The following is a 19,902-nucleotide window of genomic DNA, read 5'->3' as shown; positions in this document are numbered from 1 at the left end:
TCCCAAAGGGGATCCAAGAGCCCTCAGAGATTCAGGAATCCCAAAGGCCTCAGGGATTCAGGAATCCCACAGGTGATCCAACAGCCCTTCTGGAATCAGAAATCCCAAAGCCCTCCGGGATTCAGGAATCCCAAAGGCAACAAGTAGGAATAGGAATAGCAGTAGGAATAAACCCAAGATTTGTTCCTAAGTTTGCGTCTAAACCCCCCCTCCTCCACAATTCCCAAGGATTTCCCCTCCAGGCAGACCCATGATGGGAATATTCCGTTTCACTGAGATTTTTTTTTGTCGTTTTATTTTCCCATGTTTTTGTGGGGTTTCTTCCGGCAAAAAGGAGAACAGGAGGATGAGGAGGAGGTTTGGAAAAACTGTATTAAAGTGTTTGAACAACTATTTCAACCTGACCGAGCCCAGTCCCACAACACCCAACTCAACACGGGGCTCCGGCCCCAAAGGAAAAGCCTCTCTCCCGGAATTCACACATGGATCCACTTCAATCCTTCCCGAGATTTATCCACGATTTGGCAGAAACAGGGATGCAACGAAACAAACCCCCCCGGATCCCCCCGGAAAACCACGTCGGAACCGGCTGGAATCCCAACAGCCTCATTCCCTGCTGGATTTCGGGGTCTTTCAGCCTCGTCCCATGTAGGATTTTTCCCTTCCCTTCAAAACAAAATCTCCCCCCAACCCCCAAAAATAGTATTTTTGGGGGTTTTATTCTGAATTACACGCAAAGAAATTCGGGATCTAACACTTTTTTAAGCCTGGATGCACAAAACCTGTTTTGTTTTTCAGTTCCAAACCTTAAAACTAAAATATCCCCGATTCTTTTAAGGCTTCTTTTGAATTCTCCACGTTGGGCTGAAATTCCCGTTTCCAAGCACTGGGCTGGTGGGATCCCAGAAAGGTTTTGACGTGGCTTTTGTAACATTTGATTTTATATTTTCTGCCCCTCTTTCACTCCCTGTTGGTTTGGGTTTTTTTCCCCCCAGAATCATCTAAAGTTGTTTCCCAACACTGGCAAAATTAATTGGGAAGTTGCCCCACCCCCCAAAAAAAGGGTTTTGGATTTTAATTTGAGGAGTTTTCCTTGGTGTTTGTTTTTTTTTTTTTGAACCAAATGAACTTTTCCAGGGGATTTAACAGCGATCAAACATTGGCATCGACGAGGAGAAAACGCAGGAATTCATCAGAGGAGAGGGGAAAAAAAATCCCCGGAAACCAACCAAAAAAATTCCACACAGGGAAGGAACCGAAACTTTCCCGGAATATCAAGTGCAAAAGGCAAATGCACTCCAGTTCTCCCTCCACATTCCCAACCCAAACCAGCCTGGAATGAACAGAAACCTTCCAAAACTTCACCTCCCTCCATCCCCTTCTAGTTCTTCAGATCCCTCTGGAGGATTGGAATTCTGGGGCTTTACATCCAGCAACGAATCCCAGTTTGGAAAACGAGGAGGGTTTTCAAGGCTGCTCAAGAGGTTGGGAAAAAAAAAATCCCTTAAATCTCGATCTTCACCCAGCAGGGAAAAGGGGGAGGGAGGGGGGAAAAGGCTGGAATTCTGTCACTATGCAGCGGGCAGATCCGAGGGGGGGGACGACCCTAAGGAATTCTTGGCTTCAAGTTTCGATCTCCCGGCGACTGCTACGAAAATAAACTCGGCTCCGACGGAACCCCCTCCCCCTTATATATAGATATATAGATTATATATATATATAGACTTTCCCAAATAATTCTCATCATCAGCACTTCCTTCCAGCACTGATATGCAAACAACAAGGCGTAAGGCATGGAATTCTGCCGCCCCAATTCAACTGGAAAACCCGGGAGAAGCACGAAGGAGGAGGGGATGAGGAACGAAAACCAACCAAACCGGACCCGACGGGATTTTTGGGATCAACCAAAACTTTCCCCCTAAAGCTCCACCCGAAGCGGGATGGTGATGGATAGAGGAGCATGCTCTGGATGCCCTGGAAGAACTCGGAAGGGATCACAAAGGCCCCCTCCCCCAAAATGTGCTGGGAACGGCCGGAATTCCCGGTGGGAATCACCAGAGGGAGGATCTGCCGGCGCCTCCCGCTCTCTCCCTGATTGCATGCAGCTCCTGGAATTCCTATTCTTTCGAGTAATATTCCTCCAAACAAACAAACAACAACAACAAGAGAAACAAAAAAAAAAAAAACCAAAAAAAAAAAAAAAAAAAAAAAAAAGAGAAACCAAAACCCCTCCAAAAAGGAAAATTATCCCAAACGGTTTCACTTCGGAGTCTCCGGGAACGTAGGAAAGGCCCAACTGCTCTTCGCTGAATTAGAAAGACCCAACAAAGGTTTTGTCTAGTCAGTAAATTAGGTTTTTAAACTACCAACGGTTCCAAAGTCTATTCCAAACAGAATCCAACAAAAGTGAGAGACTCCTGCGTGGTTCCCACCTACCAGGCAAGTTTTGGTGGCAGCCAATCCCTTGGGAAAAGGACCGAACTCAACCGGAATCGGAGTCTGCGCTTATTTATCGTTAGCTCGTCACCACCAGAAGGAGATTTTGGGAATATCAGGATGTGTAGACTCCCTTCCTGGCTGGAGGAGGGGCAGGGAAGAGGAGCAGCCACGAACTCGGCTCACTAAATGCAGGATGGGGCTGGAATTCCTCCCTCCTGGCCCCCGAATTCCACGCTGGAGCGCGGCCCGGCGCTGCGGGCCCGGCGCTGGGTTTGTCGCCGGGAACGAACCCAAAGGCAGAGAAGTCACTGAGTCCTTTGTGCTGGTGACGGAAAAATCCAAACTAAATACAGAAAGCCAAAAAAAACCGAAGGAATCCTTCCCCTCCCTGCCAGCCTCCGTCGGAATCCGGGACCCGCGGGGGTCACTCCTCTCGGCAGGGACGGCGGCACTCGGTGGGATGAGGAGTGGTCTTCTTGCATCCTAGAAAGCCTGGGGCGTATCCAGCTGGGATTAAAGCAGATTCCACGGAACTGTGGTATAAAAAGGATGGCAGAAACAGGACAAGTCTTGCCGGGCATTATTTCCACGTGGCCGACTGTGGGATGGAGCGGGGCGGGATCATATCCAGGAGATACTCGCGCTGCCGGTCCACGGCCGAGGCCGATTTGTGCACGGCTAAGCTGGGACTGACGAAGGGCAAAGCCCCACCTGGGCATCGGGGAGGAGAAGGGAGAACAGGAGTCATGGAATGACACGGACATGAGGCACAACAGGGGCAAAACCCACCCCTGATCCCGGTGGGAATGCGGCGCCCGGGCACGGATCATCTCCGGGCACGGATCATCCCCGGATCCGACACCTTCAGGAGGTGGGAGCTCCCAAAATCATCTCAACAGAGGGAGATTTCAGGACCAGAGATGAGGATTTGAACTCTCTGGAATGAGGATCTGAACTCCCTGGAATGAGGATCTGAGCTCTCAGGAATGCAATTACATCTTAACCGATCGATTAAACTGTCAGGAATGAGAGAATCCCGGGAAATCCACCACTGCTGGGCAAGAGGGATCACAAAGGAGCCGTTTGCTCCAGTGGTTCCTTCCTTGGAAATCCTGGAATTATCATTTAGGGTAAACAAATGACTCTTCTCAAGTCACGTTCTTACGTAAAAACACGTAGAAAAGGTTGGATTAGAATTTATGATTTCCATTTGTTCAAAGAACAGCTTCGGTGATCCCAGATCCTGAGGATATTGGGAACATTCCTGCGGGAATTTGAAATATTCCAATGGGAATTTCAACGGGGATGTGCTGGAGTCTGACCTGGAACAAACCCATTTATTTACTGGGGTGTTACTTCCAGCAAAGAGAAAACATCGGTCAGAAATGAAAGGATTTAATGAAACCCCCAGAAATGAAGGACAAACCCCCGGAGTGCTGGATGGGCACAGGGACTCTGGGATCACCGGCTGAATTTCAAATCCCTTCAGCTGAGCCATGAATGTGGAAAACAGGAGGATTTGTTTGGTTTGGTTTGATCCCCTTGGATGGGGACAACAAAGGCACCTTCCCCACCCCAAAGGCAACAATCCCAAGAGTTGATGCTCAGCGTCCTCATTTCTCCGGGCAGGAAACCCCACCAGGAAAGGAATCCTGGAGGGAAAATGGCCGTCCCCCGAGCCCTGGGAATGCTGGGCAGGGAGCACAGGGAGAGGAGGCTCCGGGGGAGCCCTTCCCCGTGCTCAGGGGGAGCCCTTACCCGTGCTCAGGGGGGTTTTCTTCCAGGCCGCGCTGCCCTTGCTCCCGGAGCGCTCCACGTGCTTCCCGGCCCGGCCGCCCAGCGAGGCCGAGGGGCTCTGGAGCTTTGGGGACGGGCTGAAGCTGTGCAGGACCCCCCGCGAGGCTCCGGCCCCTCGGGACATCTGGCTGGAACTCTGGAACACAGGGGACACGGGGGGTCAGGGCTGGGGGCCTGGAGGGGCCTTTCCCAGGCTCTGGAATTCAGCACCCGAGTCCTGGATCTGGATTATCTTCAAGGTCCTTCCAGCCCGAGCCCTCCCGGGAGTCTGGGATTTGTTACGTGATTTATGTTTTGTTAAGGGTAATTTTCCCATATAATTATTATATTATTAATAGTTATTATATTAATAATAATTATTCTATAATATATTGTTATATTACATCATTAAATTATAATATATTATATATATTATACATATTTTAATATTTTTATTTTAGGTATAATATCTATAATATATCACTACAATACATTATATTTAATATATAATATATTTAATCTTTAATATTAATATATTTAATATATTATATGTACCATAATACATTATTATAATATATTATAGATATTATGCCTAAAATAAAATACATAATTATTTTATATTCTATAATAATAATAGATTTTATAATATATCATAATAGATTTTATAATATATACCCATAATTATATAATATATAATTAAATAATATAGATTTTTATAATATATAATACAATATAATATAACATACAATATGTTATATTATTAATTATGTAACTTACACAAATATGTAAAATTATAAAAATTAATAATATTTTATATTATATATTTTCATATTTGCATCCCCCCCCCCCCCCCGACCACCCCAAGGCTCCCACTCCCCTTGTGACCCCCTTGGGATGAGATCCCTTCCCACCCAAACCCCTGCGGGATCCCATGCTTAGTTCCACCCTAAAACCAGCCAGAGCTGGATTTTCCCTCACCCAATCTCCGCCTGGACAATCCCAAGGCTCCCATTCCCCTCGTGACCTCCCCAGGACGAGATCCTTTCCCACCCAAACCCACTGAGGGATCCCATGCTTAGTTCCACCCTAAAACCAGCCAGAGATGGATTTTCCCTCCCCCCAATCCCACCCCAAGGCTCCTGTTCCCCTCATGATCCCTTTCCCGCCCAAACCACTGCGGGATCCCCGCGACGAGTTCCCCCCTAAAACCATCCCGGGGTGGGTTTTGCAGGACACAATTCCTCCCCCCAGACCCCGGGGGTGTGTCTGTACCTGCTTGAGTGAGTGGTGCTGCACGAGGGGCTCGGCCTTGGGCTGCCCCGGGGGGGCCGTTTGCTGCAGGATGCGCTGCTCGATCTCCTGCTCCTGCTGCAGGGCCTTGACGAAGGCGGCCTTGAGGCGGTTCGTGTGCTCGGCCTTCAGGGCCTTCTTCTGGTTGGAGGTCATGCAGGTCTCGCACATGATGGTGCCGTTCTTCTCCTCCCGCCAGCGGCACGTGAAGTCCGTCTGGCACTGCGCGCACACGAAGGGCTCGCGCGCCGCCGCCGCCGCCAGCGCCTTCCCTGGGGACACACGGGGGGGGTCAACACTACAGGACTCGGGGACGTGGCATGGGGGATCAACCCTACAGCCTTTGGGGACACTGAGACATGGGATTGACCCTACAGCCCTTGGGGACACTGAGACATGGGATTGACCCTACAGCCCCTGGGGACACACAGGGGGGATCGACCCTACAGGACTTGGGGACATGGCATGGGGGATCAACCCTACAGCCCCTGGGGACACTGAGACATGGGATCAACCCTACAGCCCTTGGGGACACTGAGACACGGGATTGACACCCTACAGCCCTTGGGGACACTGAGACGGGGACTGACACCCCAACACAGCAGGGGGGCACTGAGAGAGGGATCGACCCTACAGCCCCTGGGGACACTGAGACATGGGATTGACCCTACAGCCCTTGGGGACACTGAGACAGGGGGACTGACACCCTATGGCCCTTGGGGACACTGAGACATGGGACTGACATCCCGACACGGCAGGGTGGCACTGAGACATGGGGAACAGTACAGGCACAGGGCACTGAAAACTGGGAAATCAACCCTCCAACACAAGCACAGGTCACCGAAAACTGGGAAATCAACCCTCCAAGCCCTTGGGAACACAACTCCAAACCCCAGCCTGAGAACACCCGAAGGAAGCCAATCCCTTCCCTTGGGGCTGACAGTCACCACAGGAAGCGACCCCCACGTTCCACAGGAACGTGTCAACTCAACCCTGCACCCCCTGCAGCTCATCCCTGCCCGACACCGAGCCCAGATCCAGGTGGGAACGCTCCTCTCCCGACCCCCGGGGAAGGTTCTCGCCGCTCCCTCACCTTGTGTCTCCAGCAGGTTCTGCACGACCTCCTCCAGGCCCACCAGGTAGATGAACTCGTTGTTGGCGGCGCTGGGCAGGAAGTTCATCTCCGGGGCGGGAGGTTTGGGAGGGGGGATCTCCAGCAGGGTCTTCTCCAGCTGCTTCCTGAGGGCCAGCTTGGCTGCGGCCTGCCTGCTGGCCGGGGACTCGCCGGAGCCGCCCAGGGACGCGCCGGGAGCCGCGGAATTGGCCTGGGCCGAGCTCACCGCGGGGCCTTTGATGGAGGTGGGGGAGGCCTTGGGGGGAGAAAGAGGGCACGGTTCGATCCCAAAAAGGGGTTTCCACATCGGGAAGAAGTGTGGGGGGGTGATGGAAGTGGGACCAGAATCCGGCCTTTGAAGCCTGGGGGTTTTTTTTTTTTTTGGAGGTGACCCCGACAATGAGGTCACTGGAACATCAGAGCTGAGGCCACCCCGGGCACCAGGTCACATAAAAAAATCCATGGAAGTTCTAAAGGACAACTTCATATCAAAAGGGTCAAAATTCACTTTTCTGCCTTTATGTTCCCCTTCCCGACCCTCTGGAGTGGGTGCTTTCCTTGTCACAGTGAGGAAGATGCTCCAAGGGCTGGAGCACCTCAAAGCTTCCCAGGCAACATTCCGTGTTCCTCAAAGGAATGTTTTTGGTTTTTTCTCTCTACTTTAGGTCAACTTAATATTTTATTTTGGTGCTGGAGCAGCTCTTCCCATTGGGAATGAGCCAGTGAGGTGATCCCAGGGTTGGAGACTGGGAGAGCTGGGGAAGAGAAGGCTCCAGGGAATCCTAAGAGTCCCTTCCAGGGCCTAAAGGGGCTCCCAGGAGAGCTGGAGAGGGACTGGGGACAAGGAATGGAGACACAGGACACAGGGAATGGCTTCCCAGTGCCAGAAGGAGGGTTAGATGGGATACTGGGAAGGAATCCCTCCCTGGGAGGCTGGGGAGGGCTCCAATTCCCCTTCCTCCCTGGATCCAGAGCTGGGCAGGGAAGCTCCAAAAAAATTCACTTTTTCCACTCAACAGGTCAAAGATTCCCAGTTTCTGGGAACAACTTTGTGCTCAACATCCTTTGGGAGCCCTTTCCAGGGCCTAAAGGGGCTCCAAGAGAGCTGGAGAGGGACCTGGGACAAGGGATGGAGGGACAGGACACAGGGAATGGCTTCCCACTGCCAGAGGGCAGGGAGAGATGGATATTGGGAAGGAATTCCCGGCTGAGAGGTGGGGAGGGGCTGGGATGGAATTCCCAGAGCAGCTGTGGGGAAGTGTCCAAGGGCAAGGCCGGAGCAACAGCGTGAGATGTCCCTGGTGGGATTCCCATCGGCTTCCGAGCCGAACCATCCCGGGAATTCGGCCCCCAGAGGGCAGGGAGGGCAGGCTGGGGACTCACCTGCGGGATGTTGACGAGCAGGCTGGCGTTGGGCACGTTGGCCACGCGGATCAGGCCCTGCTGGATGATCCGCTGGCCCTGGATCTGCACGCTGGGCACCGACGCCCGCGGCGCCAGGAGCAGCGGGGGCGGCCCCGTGCTGGAGTGCTGCCGGATCGTGTGGATTTGCTGTGGGATAGATGGGAATGGGATCAGCCTCTGGAGAGCGGGGACAGCGGGGATGAGGCCGGGAAGGAAGGAGGAGGGAGCCTGGGAGTGACATCCCTTCCCATCCCTGAATAAAACCAGGGATGTGAGGAGGAGCTCGGGCACGAGGCCGACTCATCCCGGCCAAAAGAATCCCGAGTTTCCAAGTGAAACTCCTTCCCCAGGCTGGAGTTTTACACCTGTTTCATTTTGAGGGTGTTAATCAGGAAAGTTGTTCCTCAGAATGTGGGGTTTTTTCCCTCCTTAATCCTGGAAAATGTGACAGGAGGTGCTTGGACATGAGGTCACCACATTATGGCCAAAAAATCCTGAGTTTCCAAGTCAAACTCCTTCCACAGCCTCACTATGGCCAAAAATTCCTGAGTTTCTGAGCAAAACTCCTTCCACAACCTCATTATCTCCCAAAATTCCCAAGTTTCCCAGTCAAACTCCTTCCACAGCCTCATTATGGCCCAAAATTCCCAAGTTTCCGAGTCAAACTCCTTCCACAGCCTCATTTTGGCCCAAAATTCCCAGGTTTCCCAGTCCAACTCCTTCCCCAGGGTGGAGTTTGGAGCCTGTTTCATTCCAAAGCCGTTAATCAGGGAAGTTATCCCTCGGAATGAGGGTTGGTTTTTTTCCCCTCCTTAATCCCGCCACTGCAGAACAGTTGGATGAGGAGACGAAAAGATGGGATGGGAAGCTGTTGGGAAGGTGGAGAAGGAGTTCCCCTGGATTAGGGAATGAAGGATCAAGGCCAACACTCACCTGGGCCCCTCGGACCAGGGGGGGCATCACGATCTGCGTGTTCTGCTGAGTGCCCAGCTTGGAAGATGCCTGTTGCCCTCCCCTGACCAAGGGAGGAGGGATCACAGTGCCTGGTATCCGTGTGGAAGAGGTCTGGAAAAGAGGGAACAGTCATTCCTGGGCTGGAGGGATGGGTGGAGCGTGGAGACAATGGAAAAGCTGGAGGGTAGGAGGTGGCCAGGCTGGGTTTGGTGCACTGAGAGTCCAAAAAAAAAACCACCACAACCCCCCCCCCCCCCATGGTGGGAAAAGGAGTGTTGGGAAATGGGGAATACAGACTGGATTCAGGGAGAAGGTGGAGGAAGTGAGTGGATTGGGAAGGAGGAAAAAAAGGCAGGAAAATAGGAAAGCTTTAAGGAAAAAAAAAATCACGGAAAGGAAAAGGAATCAGCCTAGAGGGGTTTCTGGGAATGTGCTGCCTGAGCTTTGCAACCCTAAAAACTCCTCCTGGTGCCAGGACAGGGGACGTGGGGACACGCCAGGGATGTTCCTGGGGACACCCAACACCCTCCAGGAGCCCGAGGGGCTCCAACACTCCTCTCATCCCATTCCCAGGGTTTCCCACGGGTGCTGCTCCCCAACTTCCCTCCTTCCCAACCTGAGCATCCCCTGGGAACAAAGAGCAGGGAATCTCCCGCTTCCCTGAGCAGCTGGGAAGTTTTATCCCTTTCCAGTTGAATCCCAAATGTTCCCTCAGCCCCTTCCCACAGGAGTCAGCACCTTTTCCATTCCAGCAGAAGCAGAGGGGGGTCAATGCACCCAAACACCCCAAATTAGGCAGAATAAGCTCAATTTTGGGATTTTTAGCTCCCAGGTCTCTGCTCTAAGTTTCCCTGGTTGAAGGTTTAACTCCTGGTCCAGTTCCTCTGGAAGTGCTGCCTGAATCCAAGGAAACAGCCTCAAGCAAGGGATTCCTCCAGCTGGCACACTGCTCTGGTGTGGGAATGTCTCCTCCACGGAGAGCAAACCCCCCCCTTTCCCTGGGTCTGGAATTCCAGGGGATCTCCAGGTGAAGAGCTGCCTTTTCCCACGGGAAAACACTTGGAACTGAAGAAGTTTGGGAATTTGGTTCCAATCAAACACCCAGGAACGTTTGAAATGCAGCAGCAAAACGAGTCACTGGCTTCCAGGGGATGATGAAGGACAGATGCCAAGTGACTCTGCTTTTTTTTTCCCTTTCCCAAGAATTCCCAACATTTAATTCAGCCTGAACCAGGATCCTTCCAGCCCCTGTGTGCCATCCAGCCAGGAAGCCAAGAGGGAATCCCGGGATTCCCTCAGTTCTTCCAGCTCATCCCCCAGCTCAGGCTCTGGAGGCCGCCCCAAAACCTGGCTGCCAGAATTCCATGGCATCCCTTCTCCCAAGGAATTATCAGCAGAGTGGACTGGGATGATCAGCTGGAAAACAAAGCTTGATGGGAATGGTTTCCACGTGAGACCTCCCATCCCACCACAAAGCTCGGAGCGGGGCCGGGGGAGTTTAAAGAGGGGATTCCCCCCTGGCTCCAGGGAATTCAGGGGCTGGGAATGTTTTCCCTGCCCTGTGCACCTTTCCCTGTGCTCCAGGGCCCTCGTTCCTGGGAGCCTTCCCGCCCCACTGACCTGGAGGGAGGGTTTCCCAGCAGGAACACTCTGTGGTCCCCGCACCAAGGGCGGAGGGGTGACAGCACTCCCAGAGGAACCAGCGGGCTGGAAGAGGAAAAACCAGAGAGAAAAGCAGAGGAATAAGGGTGGAAGCAGGAATTACAGCAGGGAAAAGGGGGGAAGAGAGTTCAGCCCCAAGAGCCTCGGCACGAGAATCCTCCAAGGCTCCGCCTCTGCCCCCCTCCCACAGCCCCTGCTCCTCCACACGGGGGTTTGCAGGGAATTAGGGAAGGAGGGATGAGGCTGGAGCAGGAAAATCACGAGTTTCTCCAGCAAGGGGAGCTCTGGCTCAGCTGGGCCAGCCCAGAGCCCATCTCAGCCCTCCCCACCCGCTCCCACCGGGATCCAGCACCGGGATCCAACACCGGGATCCAGCACCGGCACAGTGGGAACGAGCTCGGGAAGGAGCCTCTGGAAGCGAAGAAGTTCAGGATCTGTCTCCCCCTGCTCGGTTCAAACCCCCACAGCTCCCAGCTCAGGGTTCAGGGATGCAGGTCCTCAGTTCTGGTTTTAATCCCACCTCCTGAAGCACTTGGAATTCCGGGAGAAGGTGCCAATAACCCACCCAAAGCAGTGCCAGGAGCTGCCTCCCCACCTCCCTCCCACTCCCAAAATTCCCCCCTGCGGCAGCCACAGGGAACGGGGTCGTTGCCATTGTTACAGGGAACTGGAATTCAGGCTCGGGAGCAGCGTGGGGGGTTCCCACCCCCTCACATCCCAAATTCCTCTGCTCCTCTCCTGCCACCTCCACCTCCAGCAGGGAGCAGCCCAGGGAAAAACAGCTCTGCCAAAAAAAAAAACCAAAACCACCCCACAGCCTTTTTCCTGGGATGGTTTGTGCTGCAAAGAGCTCCCCCCTCATCCCCCAACCCCCCGGGATGTGTGGGATGAGGAGAGGGAAGAGGAGGATGGGAAAAGGGAATCGGGGTGGGAAGGCTGAGCCTTTCCTGCCTGGATTGCTCTGGGGGATGTGCAGCTCAGAGCAGACTCACTTGTGGGAGACCTGGGATCCAGACCTGGGATCCAGACCTGGGATCCAAACCTGGAATCCAGATCTGGGATCCAGACCTGGAATTCAGACCTGGGATCCAGACCTGGGATCCAGACCTGGAATTCAGACCTGGAATTCAGACCTGGGATCCAGACCCGGAATTCAGACCTGGGATCCAGACCTGGGATCCAAACCTGGAATCCAGACCTGGGATCCAGACCTGGAATCCGAACCTGGAATCCAGACCTGGGATCTGCCACCAGCTCCCACAGCCTGGAGTTCAAACTCTGGGATTGATTCCCTGTCACCTCCAAGGATCTCCTCTGAGCTATCCCAGCAATCCCTACACGCCCCATCCCTGGGAGTGTCCAAGGCCAGGCTGGACAGGGCTTGGGAAGAGCTTTAAGGCCCCTTCCCACCCAAAGCATTCCATGATTAAGGACTGGAGTGTTTGTTCCATGTTCCACAGGGAATGGCAACTGCCCCAGTTACTGACCCCCCTCCCCTCCATTTCCAGGGGTGGGATAAGCAGGAGAATCCCACCTTCTGAGCCGTGGTCTCCTTCTGGATTTGACTTTGCCGTAACTTTTTCAACAAGACGAGTTTTGCCTCTTCCAACCGAAGCTCTTCCTTGAGCTGCTTGATCATCCTCTCCCGCTCCTCAGGGCTGCTCTTCTGCAGGGAAAGGATGGGAAACAGGGAATGGGGAGAGGGAAAAGCCAGATAACCACCCAGGTCCCACCAGGAACTCCCAGCATTGTCACTGTGACCCGTGTCTCAGTGGGGGGAGAGCTCAGAGAGGGGGAAAAAACCCCAATATTTTAAATATTTGAGTATTTAAAAAATGTTTTCAGGGGCAAAAGAAGTGAAAAAGGCTAAAGGAAAGGGAAAGGATGGAAAACTGGGAGTGGGGAGAGGGAAAAGCCAGATAACCACTCAAGTTCCACTAAGTTCCACATTGTCACTGTCACCTGTGTCTCAGTGGGGGGAGAGCTCAAAGGGGAAAAAAAATTTAAATATTTTAAATATTTGAGTATTTAAGAAACATTCTCAGTGGCAAAAGAAGTGAAAAAGGCTAAAGGAAAGGGAAAGGATGGGATACAGGGAGGGGGGAGAGGGAAAAGCCAGATAACCACCCAAGTTCCACCAGAGCATTGTCACTGTGACCTGTGTCTCAATGGGGAGAGAATCTGGAGGGGAAAAAAACCCCTCAATATTTGAGTATTTGAGTATTTAAAAAACGTTCTCAGTGGCAAAAGAAGTGAAAAAGGTTAAAAGAGGTGCTGGATGAAAGCCTGTGCTGGGCCACACCGAGTGAGGCCCTTTAAAAAGCCCCCTTTGAACTCTTAAAAACCGGCCAAAACCCAGAGGCCGAGCCCAAACCAGGAGACATCAGGGCTTCTACCAAGGGCTCCAGGACTTCCCTGCCTGCAAACCCACCCACGTGCCAAGGGCCCCTGGGATCCCAGGAGGAGCCAGGGGGTGTTCCCAGCCCGGCCTCACCATCAGGGCCTCGGTGCTGGTCTCCTTGAGGGCGATCTTGGTGAGCCCGTTCATGCGCGGGCTCGAGGGCTCGTTGTCCGACAGCACGATGACGTCTGGGGAGGGGACCCTCTTCTCCCGCTTCATCTCGCTGTGGAGCGGAGCAGAAACACAGGGAAGGGTTGGATGAGACCAAGGGAAGCACGACTTTGGGGCTGCAGGGCTGAGTCAGCGACCACCTTGTGCCAGGGGAGCAGCCCGGGATAGTGGGGTGGCCCTGCTCTGCTCCTCGAGGTCCTGCCAACCCAAACCACTCCACGAGTCCCTGATTAATCCCAAATTCCTCAAATCCCAAATAAACCTGTTGGAAGAAGCTCAATTCCCGTTTTCCCTGTGGACACCAAGCTCCCCAAGCTCCCCGGGTGCAGCCACAGCACGGAGAGATCCCTGGAATGGTTTGGGTTGGAAGGACCTTAAAACGATCCAGTCCCATGGGCAGGGACACATTCCCAGAGAAAAAGGGGAAGGGAATTCCTTCACGACAGGAGCTTTTCCATTCCCCCCCCCCCTTGGAGGACACAGAGGTTTTCCAGGGCTCTGCTTCCACACCCCACCCCAAATCCAGGGATAACTCGCTGCTTCTCCTTAACTGCTGAAAGGCAAAACCACATCCCCAGTTTTCCTCTTCCTTCCCCAATCCAAGTATTTGTGATTTATGGCTTTTCCCACCCCAGCTCCCGAATCTGAAGGAAATCCCACACCGACCATCCACACTTAATTCACTTCACCCAAATTTAACCGCTTTTTTTTGGCATTATTTTCCTTCTGTATCAACACTCCTGAATTATTTCCCACTTGGAACACGGGAATCCCGTGACAGCCTCAACACAGATGGACACATCCATCAGAAATCCATCAAATCCTGGCTGTGTCCCAGGGATTTAAATCCCTTTATTTGGCTTTAAAGCTCCATGTTTGAGTGATGGCTCCACCTTCCACCCGAATTCCTGACAATAAATCACCTGCCGGCTCCATTCCCTGCAATTATCCCAGGAGAACTGGTTGGATCACCTCTGGATCACCGGGATTTGGGATTTCAAGCCGGGAATAACATTCCAGAGGGAGGTTTGGAGCACGGGGGTGGGAGGGGGGCGGGAAGGGGACACCCAGGTTTTCTGTGGCACCCAGGGAATGACAGTGCTGGGCCCCCACGGCAGGGATTTTAGGGGTGAGAAAGTGGGAAAAGAACTAAGGAATAAGTTAAGGGAATGTCCTCTAGAGGGCACAGCGAGCCCGGGAACTCCAGGCATCCAAACTCCGAGGGGTTTTCAAATTTCAGCGGCTCAGGTGAAGGATTCCCAGCTTTTTCCTGGATCCGAACGGGGGCTCAGGCTGTTCTCAGCCGGGATGTAACCGGGCTGGGACAAGGCCTGACTGGCTGGAGAGCTGGGAATGCGCTGGGAATGCGCTGGGAAGAGGCAGCCGAGCCCTTTCCAATGACAGATGGAGCGGCTCCGGGACAAGGACTGAGCCCTCCCTGGGGAAGGAAGGACTGATTCCCACTTGGAGAAAGACTGAACCCCACCCGGGGAAGGAAGGATTGAATCCCCCCTGGAGCAGGAAGGACCAAATCCCCCCTGGAGCAGGAAGGACCAAATCCCCCCTGGAGCAGGACCCAGCCCCACCTGGAGCCAGCTTGGCCACTCCTCCCCCAACTTCCATCTTAAATCCCTCATGGAAAGCAGGGACAAGTTAAAAGTTCCTTAAACACTCCGGGAACCCCCCGGGCAGGGGGATCCGAGCGGCACCCGGGATGAACCAGCCCTTTCCCGGAACCCTTCCCTTCCCTTCCCTTCCCTTCCCTTCCCGGCCGCTCCGGCAGCTCCACCCTCGAGCCGGGGAGGGAAGCAGGGAAGGGATCCAAGGGAAGGGATCCAAGGGAAGGGATCCAAGGGAAGGGATCCAGCAGGAGGGTTCCACTTGGCTCCGGGTGACAACTCGGGGACACCCTTGTCCCGCTCCCCAGGAGGATCCCGGGAGGATCCAGGCAGGATCCGGAGCTGCCAGCCCGGAGCCGGCGGATCCCGAGGGTGGCACCGGGGCCACCACAGGGTCACGTGGGGCCGTGGCTGTGACGTGCTCGTGGCCAAATCCATGGCAACGGGCCGGGCTGCCCGGCCTTCATTTTGTCAGCTCCGGGATCAGGTGCCTCCGGAGAAAATGGAGCGGCCGGAACCGGGAGCACCGGGAGCGCCCGGAGCAGGGCCAGGAAACCGGGAACGGGCGGCTGGAGGAGGGAAAAGGAGTCCCAGGAGAGGCGTGGAGTCTCTCCTGGCAGGGAGATGCCATCCAGCCTTTCCCGGGATACCACGGCAATTCCAGGAAAAAACAACAACCCCAGTCCAAAAGCTCCTTTCCCAAGGGACAGGGAATGTTAACTGTTGATCCAAAGGGAAGAAGAGGGGCTGAATCCAGCCCTGGAGGTTTGATTCCACTTGGGAGGAGGAGGAACTCAAGTTTTGCCCTGAAGATTAATTCAGTTTTCGTGTTGGGTTAAATTTTCCTGTTGGATTAAATTTTCCTGTTGGGTTAAATTTTCCTGTTGGGTTAAATTTTCCTGTTGGGTTAAATTTTAGTGTGGGATTAAATTTTCCTGTTGAAGGTGAATCAAATTTTTGCCTTCAACACAAATCAAATTTTTCCCTTTGAAAGGAAGGTGCATCCAACCTCTCCACCCCAAACCCACCTCGAGCCGGACACGACTTTTCCCAGAGGAAAAGTTGTTTCAAGGAACTTCCGAGGAAGGTGAAGTTTAAACTGAACACTTGGAAAAGTGTGTGGGGGAATTTAAAAAAAAAGGGACATTGAGGAATTCCTGGCTCAGGGGATTCTCCCTGATGCACAGAAGAGCTCCTGGAAGGAAGGAACATCCCAACACATTCCCAGCCTGGAGCTTCATCTGCATCCACAAATATGCAGCAGTTTTGCCTCAGTCCATTCAAGCCCTCGTGTTGTCTCATCCAAAAATACTTGGCAGGGAAGGAAGACAAACAAGGAAAGCAAAAACAAGGCACTGGGGAATTTTTTTTCTTCCCCCCCCCCTCCTGGAGGTGTTTTATCTCCGGGAATCAAAGGATTGAGACGGGGGTGGGAAAAGGAGGAAAATGAACCAGAACAGGAGCTTAAATCCACTTGTGTTGGAATAAAATGTTAAATTCCCCCCAAGGAATCGGTTTTGCCACGATATCCTTCAGGACAGCACATGGCTGGAGGCACAGAGATGCTGGGAGGGGAGTGAAATCCCTAATTCCAGGGTTTTTGATGGAAAAGAGGAGCCCACTGGTCCCAGTAAGTTCCAGGAACAGGAAGAACTGGGCCAGCCAACCCCAGCTCATCCCATGGGATCAACAACACCTCCCAGTCCCACTCAAGTCCAGTCACTCTTTTAACTTTTCAGGGTGATTTGATGACCAGATTAAACAAAACAAAAAAATAAACAACCCCCAAACTGACCTCAAATCCTTCAAAACACCGAAATTCCACATCCAAACCTGGAGAGGGAAACCCAGGGCACAGACTGGGCCCAAACCTCAGCCATCCCACACCAACCCTGCCAAGGAACCTGATTCCTCCAAGGTCCAAAAAACCCAGAGCCTGGGGCTGGATGGGAAAATCCAACAGAATTCCAGGAGTGGGTTGGGAGTGGGGGGGTTTGTCCAGGGGGATTTTTTTATTTATATATATTTTTTTTTTCTCCCAATAAGCCCCAAACTGACCCCGAAATCCACAGGAATAATTCATGGGCTGGTTTGGATCGAGGCACTGCCTTAACACACGCCAGGTAATTCCAGGATTAACTGACCAATCCCAGAAAACGGGGAAAACACGGGAAAAATGACAAGATGTCCAAGTGCCTGGAAGTTTTCCAGGGCACACGTTGATCCCAGCACTGGGACAGGACAAAGGGAGGACAAGATGGAGGGAGGGATGGGTGGGAGCCAACCCTTGAATTTGTGCTTTGTTATCACTCCCTGACAAATCCCATTTTCCCTCCCTCCCAGTTTTCCCTGGATCACTCCAAAGCCTCACTCTGCAGAATCCTGGAGTGAAGCACCTGTTTTGGGATTCCTTATTTGGAGAATCCCTGTAAATTTTGAGGATTTAGGAGAGCCCAACACGGCTGCTCACAGGAGCACCTCCCCTGGGAACACCTCACGCTTCCCTCGGGAGCAAAGTTTTCCAAGAACTGGGATAACTGGGCTCTGGAAGGATCCTGATGCTTTTGCTCCAGAGGACAACTTGTCCTCCTGGAGCTGCCTGAGCCCAGCAGTGTCCAGAGGGATCCTTGTGGGCTCTGCCCAGGAATCTCTGCTCACAACCAGCTCAGTTTTTGTGGCTCAGGGAAGAGTTTTGGGGGGGAGGATAAAAAAAAAACACCTGGAAAACGGCCAGGAGATGTTTGTTGTGTGGAGGAAGGAGCTGCACCTGGAGCACAACAACCCCAACACAATCCAGGGGAAAACTCCAGCCTGAGGTGGAAAGGCTGCTGCTCAACACAGGGAAAACGTGGGAAACTCTGGGATTGAAGGGGAAGGAGCAGAGGGAAGGGGAAGGACGAGACACAGACTGAGCCAGGAGTGATAAATGTTCTTCCCCCCCCCGGCAGCATGTGGGTGAAGTCAGGGAATGCAGAGGCAGAGGGAGCTTTGGGGCATTGCTCTGCCTGCCATGTCCTTCTCCAGGGGGAGCAGACTCTCCTTCCCCCCCATCCCTTCTCCAGGGGGTTTGGGATAATCGGCAGCAGCTCCCAAAAGCAGCAGGAGCAAGGCTTTGGTTTGGCCTCGTGTGACCCCTCAGCAGAGCCTTCCAGAGCCTTCCAGAACCACCTCTTGCCCCTCCTGGCACAGCAACCCCGCCCAAACCAGGCCCTGGGTTTGAATTTCACTTCAAGGTTTAGAAAAAAAAAAAACAAAACCAAAAATTTAAAAACCCAACAAAAACCATTTTTCCAGTTGAAGGCTCGTTTGTCCTTCGGGATTCCTGAAAACCACCCGATTCCAGAGCCTGACCTGTCCCATCAGCCACGCTGGGATCAGGGCTGGGCCACCTTTTCCAAGGAAAATATGATGTTTTCAGTGCTAAAAGCACTGAAGGAGGTTGAGAAGCCCCCAGAGCACAGATCCCCAGGCGCTGAGGGGTCGGGAGCAGGGCAGGGACTGGGAGCAGCAACTTCCATCAGGTGTCAAAATCCAGGCACCTCCAGGAGGCTTTTCCAGCACAGCACCCACAGCATTCCCAGGGCCAAATCCCACCAACTTCCAACCCAACGAGTCCCATTTTTCCATCCCCTCAGGAAGGATCCCACTGCAAAATTCCAGCTTCTCTGCTTGGTACAATTACACCCTGTTGTTTTCCCAGATCAACTCCAAACACCCAAACCCCTCTTCCACACTGGAACCTCCACCAGGAGCTCAAAGCAAACCCTTTCCAAGGCCAGGCTGGAGAACCTGGGACAGTGGGAGATGTCCCTGCCCATGGAAGGGGATGGAATGGGATGAGCTCCATGGTCCTTCCCACCCAAACCATTCCAGGATTCCCTTTAGGACTTGTGAGCTCATTGAAACCCACATTCCTTTCCTCAGCTGCCAAAGGAAAGCCAGGAAGGAGCTGCTGGATCTCAGGAGAAGATCCAGAGCTGCACATCCACATCCTGGTTTAATTCCCTTCAACTCCTTCCCAGGGCCATGGACCCCATCCCAGTGCCCATGGCAGGGGGAGGGATGGGATGAGCTCCCAGCTCCCTTCCAACCCGAAGCACTGCAGCATTCCAGGGCTTTCCCTGGTGTCCAGGGACAGCAGGGAGCACCTTTTGGAGGTGCTCATGTCCACAGGGAGGTGGGATCCCACTTTTTGGAGGTGCTCATGCCCACAGGGAGCTGGGGACTCACCTTTTGGAGGTGCTCATGTCCACGGGCTCGTCCCCCGTCTGAACCTCCACCTTGATGGTCGCCTTCACCTCTCCAGCCTTTAACAGTCCCTGCACTTTGCCAGCTCCGGGCTCTGCCTTGATTTTCATGTCTCCCTCAGAGTTCAGCTCCGTCCCCAAGAGTCCTTTCTCCATTTTGAGTTTCTTACTGTCCACATCGTTGGGGGTCACGTCCCGCTCCAAGGCTCGTTTCTGACTCCGAGTCCTGCATGTTTCCTCTGTCATTGTGAGCTCCTGCCAGGGAGGGGGACACAGAGGAGTTAAAATAAAATAAAGAAACCCAATCTGGACAAAACACCTTCATTTCAAAACAGGGCAAAGTGCAGCAGTTGCTGCAGAAGAAGCTCATGGAGAGCAATAAAAGCGCTGCCAGGCTGTGGTGTCTCCCGGATCCAGCCCTGGCATCGCTCACACTCCTCATGGTCGGCGAAAACAAAGAGAGGAGCCAAAACAAGAACACCCCCAAACCTCCCTGAGCACCCCCAAACCTCCCTGAGCATTGATTGAATCACCCAGGAGAAAACCTCCATCCCAGGAGAACATCCCAGCCCTCCTGCCCCCCCAGGCCAGGGGAGCCTGGCTGTGCCCCCGGAGGCAGCAGGAAGGGATGGATGTGTTGGGATGTGTTTGCCTGTCATGCAAATCGATGCCATTACAAAATTCCTGATTAGGATCTCCCTGGGACCGGGGGCTGCCCTGCCTTCCCCAGGCTGGGAATTCCAGGAATCAAAGCCCACCGTGGAAATGGGGGCAGGGAGGGGGATAAGGGACCATCACAGCCCAGGTGAGAGGAGAGGAGAGCCC

General features: G+C 53.2%; 1 protein-coding gene across 2 annotated transcripts in view; it reads right to left on the bottom strand.

The window, feature by feature from the left end:
• Positions 1 to 2,901: 2,901 nt before the first annotated feature.
• GATAD2A (GATA zinc finger domain containing 2A) overlaps positions 2,902 to 19,902 on the bottom strand; it is a 24,479-nt gene continuing 7,478 nt past the window's right edge. Inside the window, exons 2-11 of one of the 2 annotated variants that reach the window (XM_027664392.1) lie at positions 19,061 to 19,332; positions 13,134 to 13,263; positions 12,174 to 12,305; positions 10,598 to 10,684; positions 8,957 to 9,088; positions 8,003 to 8,170; positions 6,599 to 6,875; positions 5,488 to 5,777; positions 4,198 to 4,372; positions 2,902 to 3,150 (exon numbers count right to left, since the gene is read on the bottom strand). In XM_027664392.1, the coding sequence (XP_027520193.1) occupies positions 3,020 to 3,150; positions 4,198 to 4,372; positions 5,488 to 5,777; positions 6,599 to 6,875; positions 8,003 to 8,170; positions 8,957 to 9,088; positions 10,598 to 10,684; positions 12,174 to 12,305; positions 13,134 to 13,263; positions 19,061 to 19,323 (1,785 nt within the window). In that variant the 5' untranslated portion in view covers positions 19,324 to 19,332 and the 3' untranslated portion in view covers positions 2,902 to 3,019. The remainder of the gene's footprint in view (positions 3,151 to 4,197; positions 4,373 to 5,487; positions 5,778 to 6,598; positions 6,876 to 8,002; positions 8,171 to 8,956; positions 9,089 to 10,597; positions 10,685 to 12,173; positions 12,306 to 13,133; positions 13,264 to 19,060; positions 19,333 to 19,902) is intronic. The other variant, XM_027664393.1, reaches the window with a different exon arrangement.

The sequence above is a fragment of the Corapipo altera genome, unplaced genomic scaffold (assembly GCF_003945725.1).
Source record: "Corapipo altera isolate COAL_440 unplaced genomic scaffold, ASM394572v1 96, whole genome shotgun sequence".
Lineage (NCBI taxonomy): Eukaryota > Metazoa > Chordata > Aves > Passeriformes > Pipridae > Corapipo > Corapipo altera.
This window is presented reverse-complemented; position numbering and strand designations above follow the sequence as displayed.